The sequence below is a fragment of the Siphateles boraxobius genome, unplaced genomic scaffold, assembly GCF_051911475.1.
Source record: "Siphateles boraxobius isolate OS27281-9 unplaced genomic scaffold, OSU_SipBor_1 41, whole genome shotgun sequence".
In the NCBI taxonomy this organism is placed as follows: domain Eukaryota; kingdom Metazoa; phylum Chordata; class Actinopteri; order Cypriniformes; family Leuciscidae; genus Siphateles; species Siphateles boraxobius.
In genome coordinates, this window is record NW_027509042.1 from 42,082,503 (window position 1) to 42,107,029 (window position 24,527).

Consider the following 24,527-nt stretch of genomic DNA (forward strand, 5'->3'; position numbering starts at 1 on the left):
ATATATAAAAACATTTTGCTTACCTTATTTTATGCTGTTCATGCTACATACCTGATGGTAATGTAGTGCATGATGAATTTAGGAAATTGCTCTTTTTGTGAAGATTTGGGGGTGGGGGTTTGAAATGGTCTTTATTCAGCTGTTCAGATTTTTTTTTTGTTCTCAATGCTGCTTTTGCAGCAGAGCTCTCAATATTTTTTTCTTTTTTTTGCAGCTGTTATTTTTTCTAGACCATTTCAATTCTTTATTTTTTTTACATTTCAAAATTAAACTCAGTTGATGAATTCAGAAGCAAAGAATTCATACAAACCATTAAAATTCATACATAAAATATGTACACAAAAGCTACATCCTCATCAGGCTGATTATACTAAGGAAAGCGTACATGTTTCATAACAATGCTTCAAAAATTATCTACTGTGGTCTTTGAAATATTCGCCATATTACTTTCAAACTGTAACATTTTCAGAATTGTTCAAAAGAAATTTGGGTCAACATACTGACCATAAAAAACAAAAATAAGAGCAAAAGTTCGATGAGGGTGAAAAACCAAATTACTCATGAAATTTCACAACTCAGTTATTCAAATTCACAGCCTTTTGACAGACGATCTCTATGTGCTGCTCAGGTTTGATAAGTAAAATAAAAAAAACGATGAAATGTAAATTAGAACTTTAAAAACAACCATTTCAAAAACAGAACTCAAGAGTGGTGCAGTGCAGCAGGACTGGACAGAAGACGTCCTCTTCATCTACGCCATGAGCGCGACTCGTTATCGTCTTCCTCTTCATCATCGTCCTGCAGCAGGGAATCGTCCACGAGCGAATCCTCTGGAAACTGTAACCAATCAGAAAACACACTCAGAACCAAATGCATGCTCAACGATGAAACTTTTCCAGGTGGTCAGTCACAAATTGCTGGTCTAAGTGACGTTAAATACAACGTGACGGTACAAATGTTTTGTGCTTACACCATGGGTACCATTCACTCTATATGCGAGTTCTATGTAATCCGAACTGTTATTTACACTCAATAACATTGAGGAAACATGTAAATATACAGTGGAATGTGTCCTGTATTTATTAAGGTAAGTTGTAGGCAATACAAAGATGTTTACAGTTGCTAAGAAACTTAACTTTCCACAATAGAAAAGAATTTAATGCTGTGTGGTCATGTGTGCATGACATGTATTGGCTATTTAGGGCCTTTTTACACCTGGTCACTTCATGCGTTTTCTCTGATTGGATTGCTATCCGATCGTGAGAAGACCAGGTGTAAATGCCCTCTGAAACGCTTTAGAGGGGTCTGAGATGCATTCCAGACGAAACTGGACGAATGTAAATGCATCTGATTGTTGAAACCACTTAAGTAAATTTTACTCCCAAAAATGTTAAAAAATAAACGATTGAGCGTGTTTATAGGCTATATGACATGTTATAGCAAGATATGACAGCGCTGCTGTAACATGCATCAGTGCAGATGAGTAGCTGAGCATCTCTTCAAGCCAATGCACAAACTGCCGCAAATGAAGTCGCAGACTCTCAACACACAATCATCTTCATTAAAAGTAGTGAGACTATATGATCTTACCAGTGCTGATGCCGCTCTCTCTCCTATTGCGCTCTTTGATCTTGAAATTAGCTGATGATAAATAAAATGCAGCTCACAACGGTTGCTTTCGTTGACGTGAACTAGAATTTGCATATAGCGCGGAAATTGAAGTTCGAATTTATATTAGTTATGCGGCCAAGTGTAAATGGAACGGTTTTAACAAATCAAGCCATCCAATCAGTAAAAAGCCAAAATTAAGATGAAGAACCTTTCAGTATGTAAAGTATTTAAGCTATTGAACAATTCAAAAATGTGTATACCGCAGAACTTTTTAACATGTATACAACAGTTCAAAAGTTTGGGGTTGAAAAGATTTGTTCATGCTTTTGAAAGAAGTCTCTTATGCTCACTAAAGTTGGATTTATATGATCAAAAACATTGGGGGGAAAAAAGTAATATTGTGAAATATTTTTAGCATAAAAATGTACTTTTTTATTTTAATATAGTTTAAATGTAATTGAAGACTGGAATAATGATGCTAAGTGCAGGGTTCCTACACATTTTCCATTTCAAAATTCCATACTTTTCCAGACTCAAATTTCCAAACCTCTCCGTAGATTTTCAGATCATATTCAAAGTGCCCCTATTATGCTTTTTCGAATACTCCCTTTTATGCAATGTGTAATGCAGCTATCTGCAAAGTTATGAAGATGAAAGAGCACTCGATAAATAAAGTTATTGTTTCTCAAAAGAAAGAATCGACTCTGAACAGCCTAAATGAGTCATCAGGAATTCGAATCCCACATCAGTGACGGCTACACGTCACTGGGTAACACATTTGCCTAATGCCCAGCTTAATGGGCGTTTAGCTTCCGACAAGCACTGTAAGTGGTAGACCAATTACAGCAGACTGGTCCATTTGGCCAATCAGAGCAGAGTAGGCTCGGGACAAGGAGGGATTTAAAGAGACTGAATCATCGGACCCGCGTTTGAGAATCATTGAAAAATCTGGTGATGTGCAATGTATATTATGAGGAAATTAAAGCATTTTTTTGAAGGAGACCCCCAAAGCAAAAATTATATTTTCAGCCCCCCAAATAAATGATTTTAAGCCAATTATTTATATATTTTGCTGTAGTGCCAGTAGACATAGGTCATAGCATATATAAAACTTGAAATGTAATGCTTAAAATGCCCTTGAGAAATTTTCGTGCCCTCGAGAAACTATTCACATCATGGAGTTATGTAACAAACTTTCGGGAGGAGCACGTTCAGGTACTCAACCAATCAGCACAAGAGGAAGCCGGTATAACCTCTGTTTCATGACAGTTTCACAGCATCCCTCCACCACCCCATCACCTCTCTCTAGGCTAGTTTTCTATCCCAGTCAAAGGGAGGATAAATTACTATATCGTATAAAATACTATATCGGATTTCATGAACGTGAACGCACAGGAATTTTTTGCATGCTTACGCATTACAATTCCTAGTTTTATATATACTATAACCTATCTCCTTTGTGTGTCCCTGTAATCTTACTATGAAGAAAAAGAAATCACATGAATTAAAAGAAATCTAGGCCTATTTGCTCAAGATTGGCTTTCCTTAGGGTAGTACCTCTAATATCAAGGGCTAATGTCCAATTTAATGCATCCTCAGTGGCGGTGGAGAAACCATGACATGAAATGAGCTGATGGCATAATATTGTCAATGCTAAGTTTAATGGTGCGCATACGAAAATGTATATTTTTTATTTTTGCAAAGGTCCTTTTAATTTAGAGGCTCTGTAATACGGTGCTAAGAACATCGTGAAAAGAAACTCAAAACGCTTATAATCTACCACAATCATTCAGCTGTGTTTGACAATCACTAAACAGCTGCCATGAAAACACACTTCTTGTATGATACATTTATTTTCATTCAATTCTTTTAAATTCATTAGATTTTCTATTATAGAAAACTAAATAGGTGCAATAGTCTGGAAATGCAAATATTTTTCCATACTCTGCTTTCTTTTTTCCATACTTTTCCAGACCTGGAAATTACTCAAATCTAATTCCATACTTTTCCATACTTTCCCAAACTGCGTAGGAACCCTGTAAGTGTCACATGATCCTTCAGAAATCGTTCTAAAATGCTGATTTGATACTCAAGACACATTTCTGATTATTATTATTACAAATGTTGAAAACTGTTATGCTACTTCATACTTTGTAGAAACTGTGATGCATGCTATTTATTTGAAATTTCCATAACATTATAAATGTCTTTGACATCACTTTTGCTAAATTAAATGTATCCTTGATGAATACAACTATTAATTTTCAAAAAATTCTTACTGACTCCAAACTTTTGAGCAGCAGTGCACATCAATTTTGCTTAATTTCATTATGTTGTAATACATTAGGGCTGCACAATTAATCGAATTTCTAATTGCGATTACGGATGCCACGATTACGTAATCGTTCAAAGCCGCGATTACAAAAGAAAATCCACTCTGCGTGTGTGTTTAGTGCATAATTATGTTATGAGAGGCGAATCACGACTACTTCAGAAAACCCAGCACAATATGACATACCAGGCAGTGACGAAAGTGTATGCTGAAATAAAAAGTCTTTCACCTCAGAAAAACGGACTTTACTGTCCTGTCAGTCGTTATACTGTGCTCGTAGCGCGCACTCTTCAATTGCACGCGCAAACGCGGCGGCGCGCGCTGTGTATCGCTTCACTGTATAAAGTGCAAAAGAAACTACGAGCATGCAACGTCGTTACAATGTAAATTAGTAAGTCACGAAATAAAAGTAAAATACCAATAAATCACGTGTTAGCTGAGAAGGATTTGCATGCAGGTATGATTTTCATTCTGTTCACCAGGAGCTGTTTCATTAACAGTTCTTGTTGGTATTGTGTATTTACCATGGTAAGTGTCGTTTCCATAACCCCAAAATGGCACTTTAGTTTAACTTTGTGTTATTTCTTATATTTTTAAATGACTGTGGTGGCTCATATCAACATTGCATTAACAAAAACTAGTTTGGGACTGCTATTTAATTGCTTTAGCATAGTCCTAATGTTTTTCTAGTCTTTAGCCTACTATGAGTCATTCTTACAATTTATGTGTATGTTAAGTCAAAGGGGACAGTACTTGTGTGTATGTGTGTTAACAATTTTTGTGTAAACATGTATTATAATATGCCTATATATATTCAATGTAAATTGTGATAATCGTAATTAATAATCGCAATTACAATTTCAAAGGAAATAATCGGCAATTATGATTTTGTCATAATCGTGCAGCTCTATAATACATAGTTAAATTACTTTCATACCTAATAAAAGAAATACAAATAGCTACAAAAAAGACTGACCAAATACACTTCAAGTGAACAGTGATGAAGGGCGTACCTCCTCATCCTCAGGTTCAGCCTCATCCAGGTCTGTTGTGTTTAGGGAAGTCGTGGGCTTGTGCCAGGCCAAACGCAGCTCCTGATTATTGAACCGAATACCGTGGATGGCCGCCTGATGAATAGAGTTGGAGTTTAGAGTCCACACGAAGGCGTGCATGTATTTGCACATATGCATGTAAGTGAATATGTTAGCACCTGTTCAGCCTCTGCGCGGCTTTTGTACGTAATGATGGCACTAAGACTAGAATCCTCCATCTGGCAATCTTCAATCTCCCCATATTGCTGGAGGTTAGTGGGAAAAGTGGTTATGAGTCAGACATTTCTCATAAGTAGTCTGACGCAACGTGCCCTTTAAAGTTACTCACTGCGAAGTGCGGCAGCAGGTCGACTCGATCTGCCTCAGTGAAACCGCTGATCTCTAAAGCTTTGGGTCGATGATCCACCACAGCGTGATTTGGAGCTCCTCTCCCGCGCCCTCGAATCCCTCGGCCGCGGCTCCTCATGGACCCCCGACCCCTGGAGTGGGCCCCCCTCCCACGTCCTGAGGTCAAAAGCCCCCTTTTGGCAGCCTGAATATAAAGAAAAGATCTAATACAAGCTTATAGAGTTTAAGTAGCACTGTAGTGCCACCCGGTGGAAGGTCTGAGAATGAGTATAAGAAAGACAAAAAAACAGGCAGTGTTCTTTGCTAGCTTTGTTAACAAACCCAATCACAATTTGAATCAGTTTTATTTCTTGTTACTAGCAACACACTGCAAAGTTTATGGATTGACATCCATATATAAATGTAAAATTGAATTTGAAAAAGCCATGTGTTTTCAGTGATAACCATTGCAATGAGACAAAAAATAAAGAAAAGTTTTTTTTTTAGTCAAAATAGATATGTGAATTAAGTCTTGCAATCTAATAAACCTGCTACTTGTTCTATGTAATGTGTGATGTGCTTCTTTGCTCTTCAGGGGTTTCTTTGTTCATTAAAGAATTTGCTTTGTTATTGCAACAACCACCACTTCTTGTAAATATGACTTAAATTGTTTCTTTAGTCTTCATTTAGTAAAAAAGAAAAAAAAAGTAGTAAGTGGTGACTAAGTCTAGATTCATTTTTAACCGTGTTGATTCTGCAGTGAAGAATTATGTTCTATGTAACAATCGCTCTTCTATCCAGACCATGTCTTTTTCATGAGGAGCAAAAAAGTAATATCTTAGTGTTTTGAGAGCAAATGCAAAAGAATCAAGATATATATTTAATATTGTCTTGGAAAAATATACAGAGATATACATTTTAGCTATAAATACAAGAAATAAATCAAAAAGTGAGGTGAAGAATGGAGTTTTTGTCTCCTTGTGAAATACCTCTAACTGCAGCCGAGTGTATTTGATCTTGAGTTCGGCAGTATCCTCTCCTGCCTGTATTTTCTTATAAAGGTCCAACTCTGTGTCCAGGAGCTCCTTCTGGGCCTGCAAACGGACATGCATCAGGATATACATATGCAGGACAATTCACGACTTGATTATCATGCGTGTTTGTACCTGGGCTTTGCTCTTGAGCGTGGTCTTCAGGACATGAGCACTGGACAGTCCTTTTATCTCCTCCTGGAGGTTGGTTATGCTGTTGGTGAGGGTGGTGAGGGTCTGCATGATCAGAGCTTTATCCTCCACCTTCATGGACTTGTTCTTCTCTAGCTTAGATATCAGCAGCTGAATATGACACACACAAGTCTCAGTCAGAGATATTAATGCCAGACCCCAGCCAAAAAAAAAAAAAAAAAAAAAAGACGAAAAGCAGCACGCTGTCATACGGAAGTAAACATGGAGAACATTAAAGTGCTTACACTTTTATGTAGAGTGTTATCTGCAGCGGAAGCCAAAAAACAAAAGACGAGCATGCAAAAAAAAAAAGCAGGGTTTTTTTTAACATTTATGATACAAGCCCTCATGTTTTGCTTTTATATAGAGCTGTCACTGAAATACTTATGAGCTCTGACACATCACTGTCCTTCTACAGACTACTTTTCGCAATAGTCTTGATAATTTCAGGTGTGTAAAATCTTTGAAGTGACTCCCATGAGCGCAGATTTGTGAAAATTGTTGTTCTAAAGTGACGTAAAAGTCATATGAATTCCGATGGGCAAAACATCAGATTAAGGAGCACATATGGAAGTGGCACAAATCAGAATTGAAAAGATCAGATGTGGTTTGTGCTGTTCACACTGTCATGATAAAAACAGATCTGAATCACATGCGAGCGAAAAAATCAGATTTTGGCCAAATTTTCCTGCAGTCTGAACGTAGCCTTGCATTGATTTGATCAAAAAAACACTAAAAACAGTAATATTGTGAAATATTGCCATTTAGGGTAAGGGTTAACTTTTCTATTTTAATATATTTAAAAATTAAATATATGTAAAGTGAAGGTTCATTGTCACATGAACCTTCAGAAATTATTCTAATATTCTGATTTGCTGCTCAATTTAACATTTCTGATTATTATCAATGTTGAATTGAAAACAATTCAATTACAAATCAATTTAATGTGTACATGCTGAATAAAAGTTTTAATCTCTTTAAAAAAAAAAAATCTTACTGACCTCAAACTTTGAATGGTAGTCTACTTTTTCACTTCATCAAAATCATTTAAACAGCTCTTCAACTCAGTTGCAGCAACCAATTATTTTTTCTTTTCTAATTAATATAACATGCACAAGACAAAAGGGCAACAAGTAATGACACACCTTCTGAGTCTGAATGTGCTTCTCCAAAATCTCCTGTTTCTTTTTTCTGACGTCCTGCTGAAGCTTCAGCGCCTCCTGGTGGAGAACAGCAGAACCAGAGTTCACAAACACTGCCAAAACAAGCATAAAAAACAAGCTACTAACAAGTTGCATTTTCCAGCACAATTACACAAACCTGTTTTCTTTTCAGGGCATCTTCAGTGCTGACCCTAGTCCCAAATGGCACCCCCTTCTGGCCAGCTTTCAGTGCAGCTGGGTTATAAACAGTCTTAGTCAGTCCAGTAGATGAGTTAAAGACCTGTAAAGAAAAAAGAAAAGAAAAAAGAAAAGAAAAAAAAAAACTTTACATTACATATAAACAATTTGAAGGGTCTCAAAAGAAGCCAGTGGTTCACAATATGAACATATTCTACACAAACAGTTCAAAGTAAGCTGAAATGTGTACTAGACTTTATAATAACAGTACAAAACTAGACGAAAACAAACCTTTCCTCCAAGGCCAGCTGGTTTATTGAAGCCCAGACGTTCCTTCACCGAAGCTTTGGTTGTATTCTGTAGAGAACAGAAAAACAGACATGCTGAGATCTGAGACAACATGGAAGACGAAGCGAATCCAACAACATTACAGCCTGACAAATCCCCATGAACAGAAACACAATCACCTGTGGAGGGACGTTGGGACCCTGTGAGGGATCAGGGTGAACTGTGGGAAGGGGTCCGAGCCGGTCTTTCACTGACTGTTTCAGTGTGGTCCCCGCAGGCTCCGGGTGAGACTGTACACTCTACAAACAAACAAACATGGCTTCTTTAACCAGATTTTGCAGCTGGAACCATCTGCTATTAAAAGCATCACTGCTGAGTGTATTGGGCAAACATCATGCCCAACACATTAAGATCATGTGACAATATTGTAAGAATTTGCCCTAAAAAGCAAAAGGGATGTGTACTGCAAACAGTATAAAAGTTTTTTGTGTTGTGGAAAGAGGTATTAATGCATGCAGCATTGGTTGTAATTAATGGCCCATTAATATATAGCCAAGGACGATTACTCAGTGAACTGTTTGTTATAGTGTTTAATTAGTTGAATTTTTATTCATGATGTGTTTAAAATCATTTGATTCTGTAATTCTATTATAGAATATGTCTTAAAATTAAAGAATTTGTTAGTTTATGTAAAATAAATATTAATTGTATTCACGTGATTGCATGTATTGCGATAAATATGTAAACATTGAGATATATATTGTGGTGGATTTTTTAATAGATAAAGATTATGTTACTAACCATAAAGATCTGAAGTCGTGATAAACTTTAACACTTTCTTTTCTCCCCATGTCTGAAGATGACTAAAACTTCCATTCCTGATTCTAACAATAAATCTAAATCAATCTTATTTCCTTTTTTCTCTAGGATGTAGCCATCAGACGAACTCTAACCTCCTAAACTTTTGACTAAATATAACTTTGGTCAAAGGAACTTTGAAATTGGACTAACCGTTATATTGTGAAATGATTGATTAAAATATTAACCCCTCACAATGTTTTCTGATGATACAGGATATTTTGCTGATGCTACTAACAATAGGTAATGAAAGGGGGGATTTGCTTTGACAATGTAACCAATCGTGATGATTAAGAGCGTGACACGCTAGTCATGATGATTTTGTTTTGAGATGTCTGGGTTTGAAAACTCGTGGTAATGTATTATGTTATATTATAAAAACTGTTGTATCCGTGTTGACTGGTGGGATTCTCAATGGTAGGGCTGTCACTTTACGTTCGAAAATCGATTGCACAATTGATCGGACCAACCAACACAAGTTTTGAAAACGAAAAAGGGAATCGATTTTAACGGTCTTTTCTCGGAGCGCGTCCAGCTCGTCACGATACGCCCGCAGCGAACGCGCATCACACAACAACTGCAGGCTCTGACAAACACAAATAACAGCAAATTATACTTCTGCATAATGTTTCTCTACAAAAGTGTGAATTCTGCCGGTATTCAGACAGTCTCATGCATACAGATACAGATTCGGGCTACAATCGCCTACGTAGGCAACATTTGTTTGACATTTCTAATCGTAAACACAGCCATGTTGAAGACTGTTGAAGGATTTTTTTCACTGAAGTTATTGAAGTCCACTCTGCTTATTGTTTTTCGAGAATGTTGCACTCCTGTTTGTCATTGTGCACGAAACTACACGCCAATAAATCATCAGGAATATTGCTGACTTGTGCGTGTCTCAAGCGCCGTCTTTACGTTCGTCCTAATGCCTGTGAGTTGTCCGTGGATTTGCCCATATTTAGCGTTTAAAATGGAAACGTCTTTAGACATAGAAAATCTGAAAATCGATTTTACAATCGATTCAATGAACACTTATGTCTCAAAAATCGAACAGAATTTTTTCACAAAAGTGACAGCCCTACTCAATGGGATTTGTCAGAGATCCACCAGCCTTGCTTCTTTTAGGGAAGTTCTCTGAGAACTGCACGAGAACTCTCCTGGCCAGGATTAAAAGCATTTGAAGGACATTTGCTGGAGTCTGTCTGATATTACTACTGGCAGCAGGAAAGTTTAGCGAAGTAAGTTAGTTAGCAAGTAAGAAAGGAAACTAGTTAATTAGAATTAATACAATGTAAACTGGGCTGTATTCGACTGTAGACTCGCTGGAGTTTAAGTTAGAGTAGTTAGCTTTAGGGAAAAATCGTCAGTGGGGGGCAAGACTAATATAAGTTCTGATGATAGAGGAACTCATCATTTTTTTATTTCCATTTCATTTCATCTCATCCTGCCAACTTGCAGAGGACCCCACCCAACGGAGGGACCATCCCAGACGGGCGGAGAAAAAGAACTTAGGAAGGTAGGATGAGAGACTTCAGCACTTTTCCTTAAAAAAGCTTCTAAATTAATTAAAAGGTTTACCTGAAAATTGGGTGTCCTGTAAAGTAAAATGTGAAGAAAAATGGTGATCACATTTAAAAGATTTAAGGATTTTGAAAAATGAGAAAAAAAATGTTTTACCTCGTCTATTAAGGGCAATGAGCAATGATTATGGTTAAATTCAACCAAAAGTATTTGTTGAGTATTTTATTTGTTGTGTTTGAGAGTGCGCCCAGAAAGCTGTCAATAAAGCTTCCTGCATAGAGAAACTTGCTGGAAATCAGAAAAGGGAGGGAAAATACCCAGAGATGCTGTAATGCAGCAATTTGGTTTTTGTTTGAATAGAAGTTTAATTCTGAGAGAATATAAAGATACAATTGAAAGAGTTGAGACAAGATACATAGATCAATATTGTTAACATGAGATTTATGAATGGTTACATTTTGAAATCAATTAAAAAATTACAGAAATTGTTAGTTATAAATCATAATAATAAGAATATGCATTCTGAGATAATTAGAATTTTTTAATCATAAAGAAACTTTTATGAGTTTAACTTTGATTTATTTATGTAGATGAGTTAAATAAGACTGAGCAATTAGGTGCTCTTAAAGTGATAAATAAATAATAAGATATTAACTGCATGTGTTTAAATATTATACTTTCTATCTGAAGGTGTCTAGAATTTGTGTCCCGTTATCCCTGGGAGACAGTGTGGAAAAATTAAATTGATCCATTGCAGAGATTCTAAATTATGCATAATATGAGAATGAGGTTGGGTGACCAATCTAAATATAAATTGTGATTTGAATAAGCAAATAACATATCTCAGTCATTTTATTTTGGTTTCTCAAAGAAAAAAAAGAAAAGACAAAATAAGGACGTTAAAAAAACTGTATTGTAAAGAGTTTTTCCTGCGAGTTTTGCAACAAAGAAATGCTTGCTATTTTTCCCGCAATGAAAAACGCTTTTTAATAAAATGAGCGACTGCTGTCTTGATAACCAGATGAGATTTTTAATTAAAGGTGCTCTAAGCGATGTCGGGTGACATCACTTCTTGTTGTCGTTTAAAGTATTGTCAAACAAAACGAAGGCTAGCTAGACCCTCCCTCCTCCTCATCCGCGCACTAACCCCCCAAACCCTTCTTATCGGTTATTGGCTGGAACAGTTTGTTATGTTTCGTGGTGCGGGTAAACCCAGTTTGTTTCGTTGCCGTTTGTGGAGCCTGGGGTGTCTGCAGAGACCGTGTTTTTTTACAGTGTGATCAGAGGACAGGCAGCTAGCGGATAGTGAGGAGATGTTTGTTGTATGTGACAAAAAATGTTTTGGCCTAAAAAACGCGTGACATCACTTTGAGCACCTTTAAACTGTAAGTTTAATTTGAGTTTTGCAGTTCTCTGAGTGTTCAGAATTTCAGACACTGAGTGTTCACAATTTCAGACAGGGAAAAGTTGGATGACTGCAGAGAGAGAAAGAGGAAGTGGTGCCTTAAGCTCACTAGCTCCTGAAAGAGGAAGTGGACACTTCTGAGGGGTCAACTGAGACAGTGCAGGAAAAGGTGACGATTCACTTTTCCTTAAAGACAATTTTGGAATTTTGTGCCAGGGTGGATCAAAAGCCAGACTGAGAGTTTTTGTTTTGTTGAGAAAGGTCTTCAACGTATTAAAACAAATTATGTAGGGGGCACAGAGTTAAAACCTAGACCAAGAACAATATGACCCAAACATGTTCAATATAAAAAATAAATATGAGTCTAAACAGTTTAGACAAGTCAGAGTATTTAGAGTATATATATACAAATATAGAGTATTTGCTCATAGAAAGGATTATGAAAAACTTTCTAAATTCACAATGAAGTTACAGATTTAATGATCTGGATCAATGGATCCATTATAGGCTATTCTGTATTGCCAACAATTAGAGGCACATTAAGTTATGTCCATCAGTTAATTCTGGAAAATAGGATTGTAGGAAGAGAAGTAGTTAAAAATTAAATTGCATAGTCTATTCTCATGGCAAGAGCTGGGTGAAACAGAGTTAATTTAAAAAAATTAACATTGTTTGAAACAATAGAATAAAATTATTGATATTAGTGTTAAGGATAAAAAAATGGAGATATTGTAGAACTTTTTGGTTAGATTTTATTAAACAGATCCTTAAATAGATCTTTCCAGGAAAAACAATGGCCTGCTTGAATTAAAAGCTAATAAAAAGTGGTTAAGAAAATGGTTAATCAACAGTATCAGCCTGTTAAAGGCCTAATAAATCAATGGGATTGGAAATTTAGCAAAAGATAATGAAATTTGACTCAAGGTCTAAAGTTAAAAGGCAATGTACTATGGTATGTTTATTTTTTTACTAAAGATAGAATTAGATTGCTGGAAGATAGACTGTTGGGAAATGTTTGAGATGAATAGATGAGAAGATGGTAAGTATATATGATAACATTGGGAATTGGTTGTATTTTCATTACAGTTTAGGATGTTGATTGTATTTTCATTACAGTTTAGGATGTTGATTGTATTTTCATTACAGTTTAGGATGTTGATTGTATTTTCATTACAGTTTAGAATGTTGATTGAAGGAATATTTTACAGGTATTATAAAGTAAAAGATGAAACATGAAAATGGTTAGCGATAACAGGTGGTATTAAAGTCACTGACTTATAATGGGATTATGCAGGTATGGAAAATTGATTCGAAGAATTCCATTTAATTGTGGTCGTGTTTGATTAAGACCAGAGAGGGGAACTGTTAAGTTAGGTTTAGGGAAAAATCTAAAACAATATATATATATATATATATATATATTTTTTTTTTTTTTGAGATGACCAGATCAAATTTTTCTGCCCAAGATCCGATCACAGCACTGATCTATATAAACGACATTTTAAAATATATTAAAACAGAAATCAGTTAATTTAAATCGTAATAATATTTCACAGTATTACTGTTTTTACTGTATTTTTGATCAAATAAATGCAGCCTACTTTCAAAAACCTTAACGTTTTAACCTTTTGACTGGTACTGTATGTGTTTATTTTATTGTATTCATTTATACGTGTGTGTGTATATATATATTTATATTTTTATTGGCACTGGTCACTAATCAACCCCATTTTGCTCAACCACTAGTTCTAGTAGTTCAATTACACAAGTCATAGTACGTTTACTGGAGGTTTTCATACCGGATGTGGCGTGGTGTGCATGTGCTCCACTGTGTCCTCTCTGTGCCAGTGTACTCTGATGAAGCGGTTGTTGAGTACCGCCTCTGTGCTCTGCATGGCCCGCTTGGCTTCTTCAGGGGAGGCAAACTGGATCAGCGCCCCCTCTGGGTCATTATTATACGCCACCTGAGCAGAGGAGATATGCCTATAACATCAACATATCACAACTGTTGACCTTTAACCAAAGGCTTATTTGAGCTACAGTACCTGGAGATTGACTATGGTTCCAAACTTGCTGAAGTGCTCATTAAGTTTGCTGATGTTGTTGAGCTCATGAGGAATCTGACGGATGGCCAGTTTGGTGTTTATTAAAGAGTAGGGCACTTTTCTTTGAAAGCAGTGTTGGTTGGGTTTGTTAAAGTTTGGTCTGAGGAATAAAAGGAACACGTCTCAAAATATATGCACAAGTTCAAAAAACAAAACAAAACAATGAAACAGCCTGAAGAGATGCAACAAATGTACACTGCACCAAAAAAATCATGATGATTCTATTTGGGTGCATAAACCCGAGATTTGGACTCGATTTGCAGAGAGTTTTTTTCTTTTTATAGGGAACACTGTACATTTCCAGCAACGTATGCAATTAAGAGGCTACAGAGGTTACATATTGGTACATTTAATTAAATAAATGCACCAGTCATGGACTGATACTTACATTTTGAAACTAAAACATTTGCACCTTAGTTTTATGCTAAATTGTTAATTGTTTATGTACATCATGTTTATAACCACAACTTACTTGTCAAACCAGGGTTTCTTAGCAAGAATTGCTCCATCATGCGGTCCTGCTCCTCTCTTCCTGGAGTCCGATTCTAAAACTATCCGAGTGCTGTTGTTGTTTGACATTTTCTCTAAAAGAATTACACACACACAAAGAGGGAAGTTAAAAGATAAGAAAATCGAATAGGAACTTTATACTATATATATTATATTATACATATATTATAATATATATATACTATATATTATATTCATGAAGAGCGTGTTAAGCAGAGAGGCCAGTGCTCACGGTTACCTCTGTGGGGCAGATCCACCTCACCCATGGTCAGACCAATGAGATTAGGCCGCTGAGCGTTGACTCGGTGTCTGTACATGGGCCGCGAGGTCATGCTTGGGGCTTCAGGATTATACACGTCTGGCTCAAATGAGTCTACAGATCAATAGAAACAAAAACAGCTATAATTAAAAAAATAATAATAATCATCAGCATCTTTATTTATTTGGCATGTAAACTACCATCAAAGACTATGGATATGCGAAGCGGGTTCACTCCTATAACTTATGAATGGGAGAAACTGCAACACGCAATATGAAGGAATAGGTCCCACCTTCTAAATAAAAGAACAGATCTCCGATAGGTAAAGTTATTGCGTCACTGCAGCTGCCGTTAAATGCTCCGGTTCCTAAAGAAACCTGAAACTTGCGCTTAGGCAGCAATAATAGGCAGCACTAGCTGGTCTAGCCTGAAAAAAAGCTTTTTTTGCACTATTTGAGCATAAAAACAACAATTATGGGACAGTTCATGTAAGATTTTGTTGCAGATTTGAAATGTGTTATTTAATTTGTGAGTTTGGCAAGCAGTTTTTGAGATTTCAGATTCCAACATTCAAATAGGACTTGTTCTTGGATGCTTGAAATGGATGCCCGGAGGTGTTGCAAATATGGCCGCCGAGTGAACAGACTTTCCTTTAAAGAGACTTGACTATCATTCAAAAGTTTGATGTCAGTAAGTTTTTTTTTTTTTTTTTAAATGAATAGGAATCTTTTGCAATATTATTGCTGAATAAAAATCTATTTTAAATAAATGCTGCTCTTTTAAACCTTCTGTTCATCGAAAAATGTATGATGATTTTCGGCCATCGATGCAGCACATCGGTTTTAAACGTTAATATTAGAAGAAACTAACGGAGCCCATAAAGGGACAGAGACAAAAAAATATTTTTTAAATCTTTTGCGTTCCCCCGAAAAACGTTGGATTACCTCGCAAAACCTGTTGTGAGCTCGGACAAACACCGCTGGCAGTGTTTCAGACAGCTCCGGTTCATAGTGTTTTAACTTGGACTCAAATTAAAGGCATGTGGTCAGTGCTTAGTTCAAGAAGTTCAGTAAAGTTGGCAATACATTCACAGATTCGAACTTCCCAGATCAATAACTTGTGAGCTAAACACTGTAAAAACACGAATGACACCTCTTTCCAATCATAGTAAAGTAGCCAACGGCTACAACCCAATTGTCCTCAAAACGAGCTTTATAATATAAATTTGTCTCTATGAGCAGGCGGCTGAGAGAAAAGTCCAAAGGGAACGTCTGCTGATTGCAAACCCAAGACAGTCCCTTGCCGCCACCTAGTGCTGTAATAATGTAACCCGCACTGACAGCCTGTCTAAGTGCACGAGCAGTGCTGATACTAGTGAAATATCAGCAGTTTTAGAAATCCTCTTGTCCAGTCAGATTCAAGGATCGGAACTAACTGTTATACATAAAACTGACAATAAGCTTGTTGTCCTATTGTTATATGTTCTGTAATGTGGACCCTTATTTTGACATTCTGTTTGTTTCCTTTAGTTCCAGTTTTGGTTTCATTGGTTAGTGATTATGTCCTTGTTTGATTCTATAGTCATGTATTAGTTTCAGGTCTACTTTACTTTTCTTTGTTCTAACCCTGTTTATTTAGCCCTGTGTTTCAGTTGTTCTTGGTCAGTTCTCGTTTATGCATTGTGTGGTTTGCGTTATTCTCCTGCACGTTCATTCAGTGTTTGGATTATTAGTAAAGCCTTTTTTGTTTTTGAATCTCAGTCTTCATGCTGCTGACCACAATGTAACACTTATTTATAAAACAAAAAAACAACAACCTTGAATCAATAGATCGTTATCAAGAGAGTCGTAATCAATAGCATTTATTTTGAAATGAAGGCCGGCTGGCTATACGTTATTTCTGAGATATTCCACAGCGCTGCAGTGCTGTGTTTTTCCTCATCCATTTGTCCATCCACTTATAGCGTTAATCAAGGTTTCTTGCACCCAAACCAGTCATAATTTACATATATCCTCATATGGGTCAGTTAATATAAGTTCAGGCTCAAGAAATGACAGTCTACATAAACACCTTCAGAGTTAAGTAATCACTGTATTAGACATGACACATCTATGAGCACTAACCTGAAGTGAACAGGGGTGGTGGAGGCTGGGTGATCGGAGGCCGGATCCCTGACGTGACTATAGTCGGCACAGAGCTTGTCATGGAGTTCGGAGGGGCGTCCATACCAGAGGGCTGCAGCGCAGGAAGAGGAGGAGGAGGACCTGAGAGAGAGGAACACAACATTTGTAAAAGACACTCAACAATAAAGAGGACCTATTATGCCCTTCTTCAAAGTCTTTATTTTGTTTTAGAGGTCTACTAGAATAGGTTTCCATGCTGGAAATGTTTAAATTTTTTTCACATATTTGATATTGAAATCTCTAGACCAGGTGAAATATTTTGGAATTATACTTAAAGCCTTTACACTAATGGGGTATTATAAAGGTATTCATTATGTACGTTAATGCATTATATCTCTTTATAAATGACTGTAACCAAAGATAAAATGCATTATAATATTTGCATTTGTTATATCTGAAATTGGTTGTTTGCCATTTAATGAAATGTACTTTATAAAGGGCTACAATAAATAGAAAATGATTATAAATTTGGTTACAATTATTTATAAGATCATACAATGCAATATTAGGTGCATTAGAAAGCTAAATTAATGCATTGAAATGACTTATAATGCTACTTATACAGTGTATAATGGCTTCAATAAAGTGTTACCAAACAAATGTATTCACACCTGCTACAGGCGGTAGGCTGGGAGGCATGGTGCCCGGCGGAGGCACAGGTGGCCTGAGGTTCACTGGTGGGGTCAGGAGTGAGTGAGGGGGCGGCAGACCCGGAGGAGGTGGGCCATCCACTCCAGGGAGAGGCGGAGGCTGGAAAGGTAGTATGCTGGGAAGATTAACATCCTCCACCACCACTGGATCACTTCCATGATCGAAAGGACACATGTCTCCTCGCATACAGAAGCCTTTTTCTGTCAAGACAGCCAAATCAGGATGTTACTGACATGAGAAAGATGGTTAGTCTGTGAACACCGTTCAACGATTAGGGTGTTAAAAATTCTATACCATCATAGTCACGACAACGTTTCCTTGGTGGGCCGACTCTGCTGAACGGCGTGTGGTCCTGTGGGAATTCTGACCAGCTCTCAGTGGTGTTGTTCCCATGGTGTGTGGGGGCGATGACGGTGATGGTGCTACTGAGGGTGGGCACTGGGAAATGAGCAGAGGTCGTCCCGGGTGTGAGAGGTGTGGCGGTGTAGCCATCGGTGGTCAGGCCCTCCTGACGTTCAGGACGGCTGTGGTCGTATTTTGCCTTTACAGAATCTCGCTCTAGAAAGGCAAGAAGAGCATTCAACAGGAGCATGAAAAAAAAAAGCAAGTACTGTAAATGGTGCTGTAGTGTGAGAATTGTATGCAAGTTATTAAAAGCAAGTTTAAAAGGAGTCAGTTTTCAGCAACAATTTAATACTTTACAGCAAGGATGCTTTAAATTGATCAAAAGTGACAGTTAAGACTTTGTGTTGCAAAAGATTTCGATTTCAAATAAATGCAGTTCTTTTGAACTTTCTATTCAAAGAATCCTGAAAAAAGTTCACAAAAATATGAAACAGCACAACTGTTTTCAACATTGATAAGAAGAAATGTTTCTTGAGCAGCAAAATCATCATATTAGAATGATTTCTGAAGGATCATGTGACACTGAAGACTGGAGTAATGATGCTGGAAATTCAGCTTTGTCATCACAGGAAAATTTCAATAGAAACAATGATTTTTAAATTGTAATATTTCACAATATATGTGTTTTTACTGCATTTATAATCTAATAAATGCATCCTTGGTGAACATAATAATCTTCTTTTAAAATCATTTTTGCAATATTTTTACTTAACACTTAAACTAAAATTTATGGTTTTAGTTCAAGTATTTAAGTAAAAATATTTTATGCAGTCTATATGAATATGAGTCACAAAATATAAGTCTGTTTGAAATAGTTTTAGATGGCACTATTTCATGTCAAGTAAATGACAGTAAAAAGCACCACCAAAGTAAAGTGTCGTCACACCTCTGCTTCTGCTCCTAGTGCGAGTCCGTGAGCGAGTTCGAGATCTGCTTCGGTCCCTGTCTCGGTCCCGGTCTCTTTCTCGGTCTCGGTCACGAGTGCGGTCCTTACTCCAGCTTCGACTACGACTCCGAGTGAAACTGCGACTGCGTTCTCTTCTGCGGTTGTAGCGTTCTCGATACGAGTCCCTTCTTGGCGGGTTACGGTCATACTCTCGTTTCCTGGTGCGGTCATCTTTCTTGCGCTCATCTATTCTCCTGTACATTCAATTAAAATAGAACAGAAAATACAGATGTGGTTAGTAAACATGCCAGCTTAATATATATATGTATATATATATGTGTGTGTGTGGCATTTTGGGAAAGTTAAATTTGTATAATGTTAGTCTCACCTGCTGTCTCGGCTGTACCTGGAGCTAGACGGAGGACTGTGGTTTATTCTCCGGGGGAATTTCTTTTCTCGATCCTCATCTCGGCTGAGCTGCTTGTAAAATAATCAAAACCATCAAACACAAAAAAAAAAACAGACATCTAGAGTCAAATTTCACAGTAAAACTTTAAAAGTTTGGGGTTGGTAAGTTTTTTTATGTTTTTGAAAGTTGTTGTCTTCTGCTCACCCATTTATTTGATCAAAAATACAGTAAAAACAGTAAAACTGTGAAGTATCATTAAAGCTGAATTTTTTGCATCATAACTCCAGTCTTCAGTGTCACATGATCCTTCAGAAATCATTCTAATAAGCTGATTTGCTGCTCAAGAAACACTTTCTGATAATTATCAATGTTGAAAACATTCGTGCTGCTTCATATTTTTGTGGAAACCGTGATACATTTTCTGGGATTCTTCGATTAATAAAAAGTTCAGAACAGCATTTATTTGAAAGAGAATTTTTTAGTAACATTCCAGATGTATTTGCTGCCACTTTTGATCAGTTTGATGCATCCTTACTGAATAAAAGCATTTCTTTCTTTCAAAAGTAAAAACAAATCTTACTGACCCCAAACTTTTGACTGGTAGTGTAGCATCATTTAAGAACTGATCTGAACTTTTTACCTCCTCTCTCTTTGATTCATCCTTCTCAGTGCGCTGGTGAGGTTCGGTTCTGCTTGTGGAAGTCAGCTGCTCTGGTTGAGGTAGGTAACTCTTTGCATTCACAGCTTCAAAAAGTTTGTCCACAAATATCTGTGTCTCTGAAAACAAAATCAAACGTATGTTATGAAAAAACATCAAGGGTTCGGTTCTGACAATGCAGCAATATAAACATAGAAATAAGTGGCATGGAATTGAAGCGGATGTCAACCGAATAATATCACAGTATCTATCTTGACATGATCCAACTAGGGTTCTTCCCCTGGTTTTAGCAAAGGCCACTTAGGAAACTGCATATCTTCAGAACATTATATTGGATTGTACCTTTCTGAAGGAATACATCCAACTGGTCAATGCATAGTGCTTTCAACTCCTTCTCGGATTTGTCTTTCTTCACCAAGGCAACCACATATTTCGCAAGAGCAGAAGGGTCAGCATCACATCTGCAGGACAGATACATATACTTCAGTTAGAAGATTTCACTTAAATGATCTTCAGCTGCAAATAAAGTGTGCATAATGCAGTTCTGTCCTTGATATAACAACCTACAATATCTTTACAGCAAATTTAAATAATCTGTACAATAGACTCAACTACCAACTGCTAGTAACTCATAACTACAAACAAAAAAACAGATTCGAGCATTTAGCATTCAAGCATATAGTTAATAACGTTACTCCTATATTGTTGTATTAATTGCAATCCAACTTAAACCTAATATACAAAAAGACAGTTACTGAGTCAATGCATTTGTCAGTTATAGTTTAAGTCGCACAAAACTGAACCCAATGACATTCAGGAAGATTTCAGTAATAAATAATTATACAGCGTCAAAGTGCGAGGCTCATTTTAATGCACAGTGCATCACTTACATGGGTTCAAGAGTCTTCGAGAGCCATGTCTTCAAGGCATCGAGGTTTTCAATGATCATTTTTCAGGGGAGGGCTGTTTTTCTGCAGCTGTGCTCCTGTGAGAGTGGTCAACAACAGTGAGTTTGTAGTCTAGTCAGGATATAGTAATGTGTTTGTGCTGTCAGGCCTCATTCACTCACTTACTCACCGCCCTCATAAACTCCGGCTGGAATATCACATCTAATTGTACAGCAGTCAGGGAAGACAGCCGTTAACTGAGAGCTTATATAACTTACGGTGTTTAATTTAAGAGTTGTTGGGGTTGGTTTCTCTGCCGATGTGGACGAACTGTCCGCCACACTTTCTGCTCTTTCTTACTTTCGAGAAATGGCGACTGTTTACTCTCGCGGGCAGATCTCGCGAGAACACGCCGCCGCACACGGTCACTTCCAGAGAGTTTCTTAAAGGGGCAGGCAGCCTCACAGTGGACAAATAAGATTCTACAGTATATGAAAATTTCAATGATTTATGATTAATTTACTGCCATTGTGAGAATAACATGTAATCATACATATAATTGTAGTTTGATTACGAGCATTTTAAAATGTAACAATTACAAGCACTTATTATATATATATATATATATATATATATATATATATATATATATATATATATATATATAAATGTAGCATTTTCAAGTATATACTCACTCATGTGTGTGTATATAATTATTACAATTATTTTATTTTGAGACGTAACCCTTTATTCTTCCAATGTTCTTTATTTTTAGGCATATATGACTCATTAATGAAAACAAAATCTAATGATTTGCCACTGTGATTAAAAAAATAATAAATGACACAATTGATACAAATTCACAATGTTGTAAAATTACACAAATAATGTTATTGTATTTTATTAAAATATTAATGAAAACTATCATTCAGTTCAAAAACAACTTAAAGAACATCACTGAGAGTTTTCAACAGGACTTTAATGATAAATCTTCATGTATAACAAAGCATTTTCTCTGTACAGATCAAGGAGACATTTAAAACAAATCTCTTACAATTTACCGTACCTGGAAAGTGCAACAAAAATAAAAAATACAATTCCTAGACAGAAATAAAATTCATGCTGTACATTTCATACTGGATTCATAAATAAGCACAGATATACACACATCCATTAGTGACGGCTAGAATAAAAGCAGCTCAGTAAGTCACAGGTCTGACATGACGGACGAGTCGCTGCTGAAGTTTGTCTGGCGGTCCACGGGGTCACGAAAGGTCATGCTATCGAGTCCTTGATCATGGAGTCCATGTCCATGACGAAAGAGAATAAAAAGGCACTCCATTCGTTTAAAGGAAGAAAAACACATATACATATTAAGAGATATGTGAATAAAAACAGCCACCTTAGGAATCTCCGGTTTAAAACAAAAAGACAGAGATTCTAAGAAAAGGAAGATTTAAAAAAAGAACAAATGCAAAGAAATCATAGCATCAATCTAGATCTCTCGGTATATGAGCAAACAGGAAATAAAACAAACAACATATCGATTTAGACTTCAAATCTAAACTTCAGCACCATTGCAAACTAAAGCACAAACAAAACCAACATCTCGATAAAGACGTCTGCGTTTTGGTATTAGTATCTTCATTAATATCTTCATATTATTGATCACGTATACGTTTCAAAACAACCGTCCTTTAGTAAAGGAATGAATTGTGCCACTCAGAAAGACATTAGTGTAAGAAAATGTGAATTTAAAAAAATAAGCCCTTTCAAAAAAACACTATGGAAAAGATAGCGTCCCCCAAAATACCTCAGATATTATCACAATGTAAATGTTGTAATCTGGAATTAATAAATGTAAAAGCTTTCTTAGACTTCATATGGTTTTACCATTGTGACTATTATTAACTAAAGCATTTTGCCAGAAACTATGGTTACTATGGTACTTATTTTGTAAGGGAAACACAAACACATGTACACACATCTTATGGTGAAGAAATGAAAACTGCATATGGAGGAGCAAGAATTCAGACGTCAATCAGTAACTGTGAATTCTCTAGAAGGCCTGGAAGTTTACCTGCATAGTAAACCAAGACTGCATGGCTTAGAAATATAAAAGAGGAGGAGAAACAGCGTTTCACCTGACTGTCGAATTACACGGCATTGGTTCTAGCTGTCCCGTGGTACACAAGTACCCCCGCTCCCCTATGTAGTGCTCGGTTTGGATACTGGGAAGACTGCGGAGCATCGTTTAACCAGTGGAATGCTTCAATAAGTGTCATCAGAAGGACACACCCTATTGCTTACTGTCTCACAAAGCCCTTCGAACTTTTCCCACTTTGTATTTGTAGCATTTTATCCCAAAAAAATAACTGCAGATGCAACAAATCAAACTGTAGTACTGCATATACATCCACAACATTGAAATCAAATCTTGCATTCTTCATTGAAATAACTACATCGCAATTCAAGTAATGAACATTCAACAGTTATGCACACACACACACACACAAAAAAAAATCAACCTTAGCACTCCACACACATCAGAATTGTTATAACATGAAGCAGTGTATGATGTGTTGGTCTATTGGAACAGAATACGTCACACGTATTGTGAATTATACTGGTGTAAATGATCGTTCACCTGTCGAGGTCTGTGCCAAAGCAAGACTGTGCAAATAAATAATGCCTATGTCCACTGATATAATAATCGAGGAACATCCAAAAGTTACCCAAGATCCTCTATGAAAGGCCACTGAAACTAAATGAGTGAATGGACACGTACTACAAAACCACATATAATGCATATCCGGACATAGACAGATATTGTTGTAATGATGCTGATGATGACTGTGTGGTAATGATGATTAACATAAAATGGGCGTGGCATATGTGGGCGTGGTGGAAAAAGACAGAGGGCGGGGTCAGGAGGGTCAACATTAGGATTTTCACAGAATTCAGACACATATAGTCAGATGGTGCCTGCACCAGTCCAACTACATGGTTACGCCAACACATACGACATGTACGAGGGAGCATGCATACGTCTGGCTCTACAACACACAGATTTGCATACAGGTGCTAAAAAAGTCCTTCTTATTGATTCAGAAAGAGGAGAGCCATCCTCTGAACTGAAACAATGGATTTGGGTGATTGACAGGGCAGTGGGCCAATCAGGCAGGAAGGCTGTGATTTAGGGGCGGGGTCAGGGCTGCTCTTGGGTGTGATACTCTGTTTCTCCAGACGAGATCTGAGTGAGACGCTTACTGGAGCCCCAGAGTTTCCTCGTAATCTGGCCAGAACGCATCTGAGGAACGGAAAGGAGAGGAGAGGAGAGGAGAGGAGAGTGCAGTGAAGGATAAAAGGAAAGAGGAGGTGAACAGTGAGAAAAAAAGATGATTGATGAGTGCATGTGAGATCATCTGTGCTGGATTCACTGTGAGGTTAGTGCCAAATCAAAAGCTACATTTCAAGTGAGGCAACTCAAAAAAAGATGATATAAGGAAATGATAATTGTATGTACTATGTATGCATACAAACCCAAAGGCCCCGAAATATACTCTGTGCCAGTACGCAAACACAGACCGAATGCTTTGCAAATGCATTTCAAG

General features: G+C 36.9%; 2 protein-coding genes across 19 annotated transcripts in view; both read right to left on the minus strand.

The window, feature by feature from the left end:
- Window positions 1–104: 104 nt before the first annotated feature.
- Window positions 105–21,319, minus strand: rbm26 (RNA binding motif protein 26). 14 transcript variants are annotated; one of them, XR_013193068.1, is made up of 24 exons: window positions 21,104–21,284; window positions 20,917–21,011; window positions 20,369–20,487; window positions 20,009–20,145; window positions 19,348–19,436; window positions 18,960–19,213; window positions 17,963–18,226; window positions 17,629–17,868; window positions 16,958–17,098; window positions 14,814–14,948; window positions 14,538–14,649; window positions 14,006–14,165; window positions 13,760–13,924; window positions 8,353–8,472; window positions 8,177–8,242; window positions 7,866–7,988; window positions 7,691–7,765; window positions 6,489–6,656; window positions 6,312–6,416; window positions 5,324–5,527; window positions 5,154–5,240; window positions 4,920–5,070; window positions 1,591–1,641; window positions 105–837 (listed from the first exon to the last, which is right to left on the minus strand). XR_013193068.1 is itself a non-coding variant. In XM_077199741.1 (24 exons), the coding sequence occupies exons 2-24, from the start codon at window positions 20,973–20,975 to the stop codon at window positions 748–750; spliced, it is 3,078 nt and encodes a 1,025-aa protein (XP_077055856.1). In that variant the 5' UTR covers window positions 20,976–21,011; window positions 21,104–21,319; the 3' UTR covers window positions 105–747. The 14 variants fall into 14 exon arrangements, 12 of the variants coding, with proteins under 12 accessions (XP_077055856.1, XP_077055858.1, XP_077055853.1 ...); XR_013193069.1 differs by having other exon boundaries at window positions 1,591–1,691; window positions 21,096–21,284; XM_077199741.1 differs by having other exon boundaries at window positions 4,957–5,070; window positions 21,104–21,319.
- A 552-nt stretch (window positions 21,320–21,871) lies between these two features.
- Window positions 21,872–24,527, minus strand: part of nbeal1 (neurobeachin-like 1) — a 70,139-nt gene continuing 67,483 nt past the window's right edge. For all 5 annotated transcript variants that reach the window (XM_077199761.1, XM_077199760.1, XM_077199756.1 and 2 more), the window contains one exon: window positions 21,872–24,223. In XM_077199761.1, the coding sequence (XP_077055876.1) occupies window positions 24,122–24,223 (102 nt within the window). In that variant the 3' untranslated portion in view covers window positions 21,872–24,121. The remainder of the gene's footprint in view (window positions 24,224–24,527) is intronic.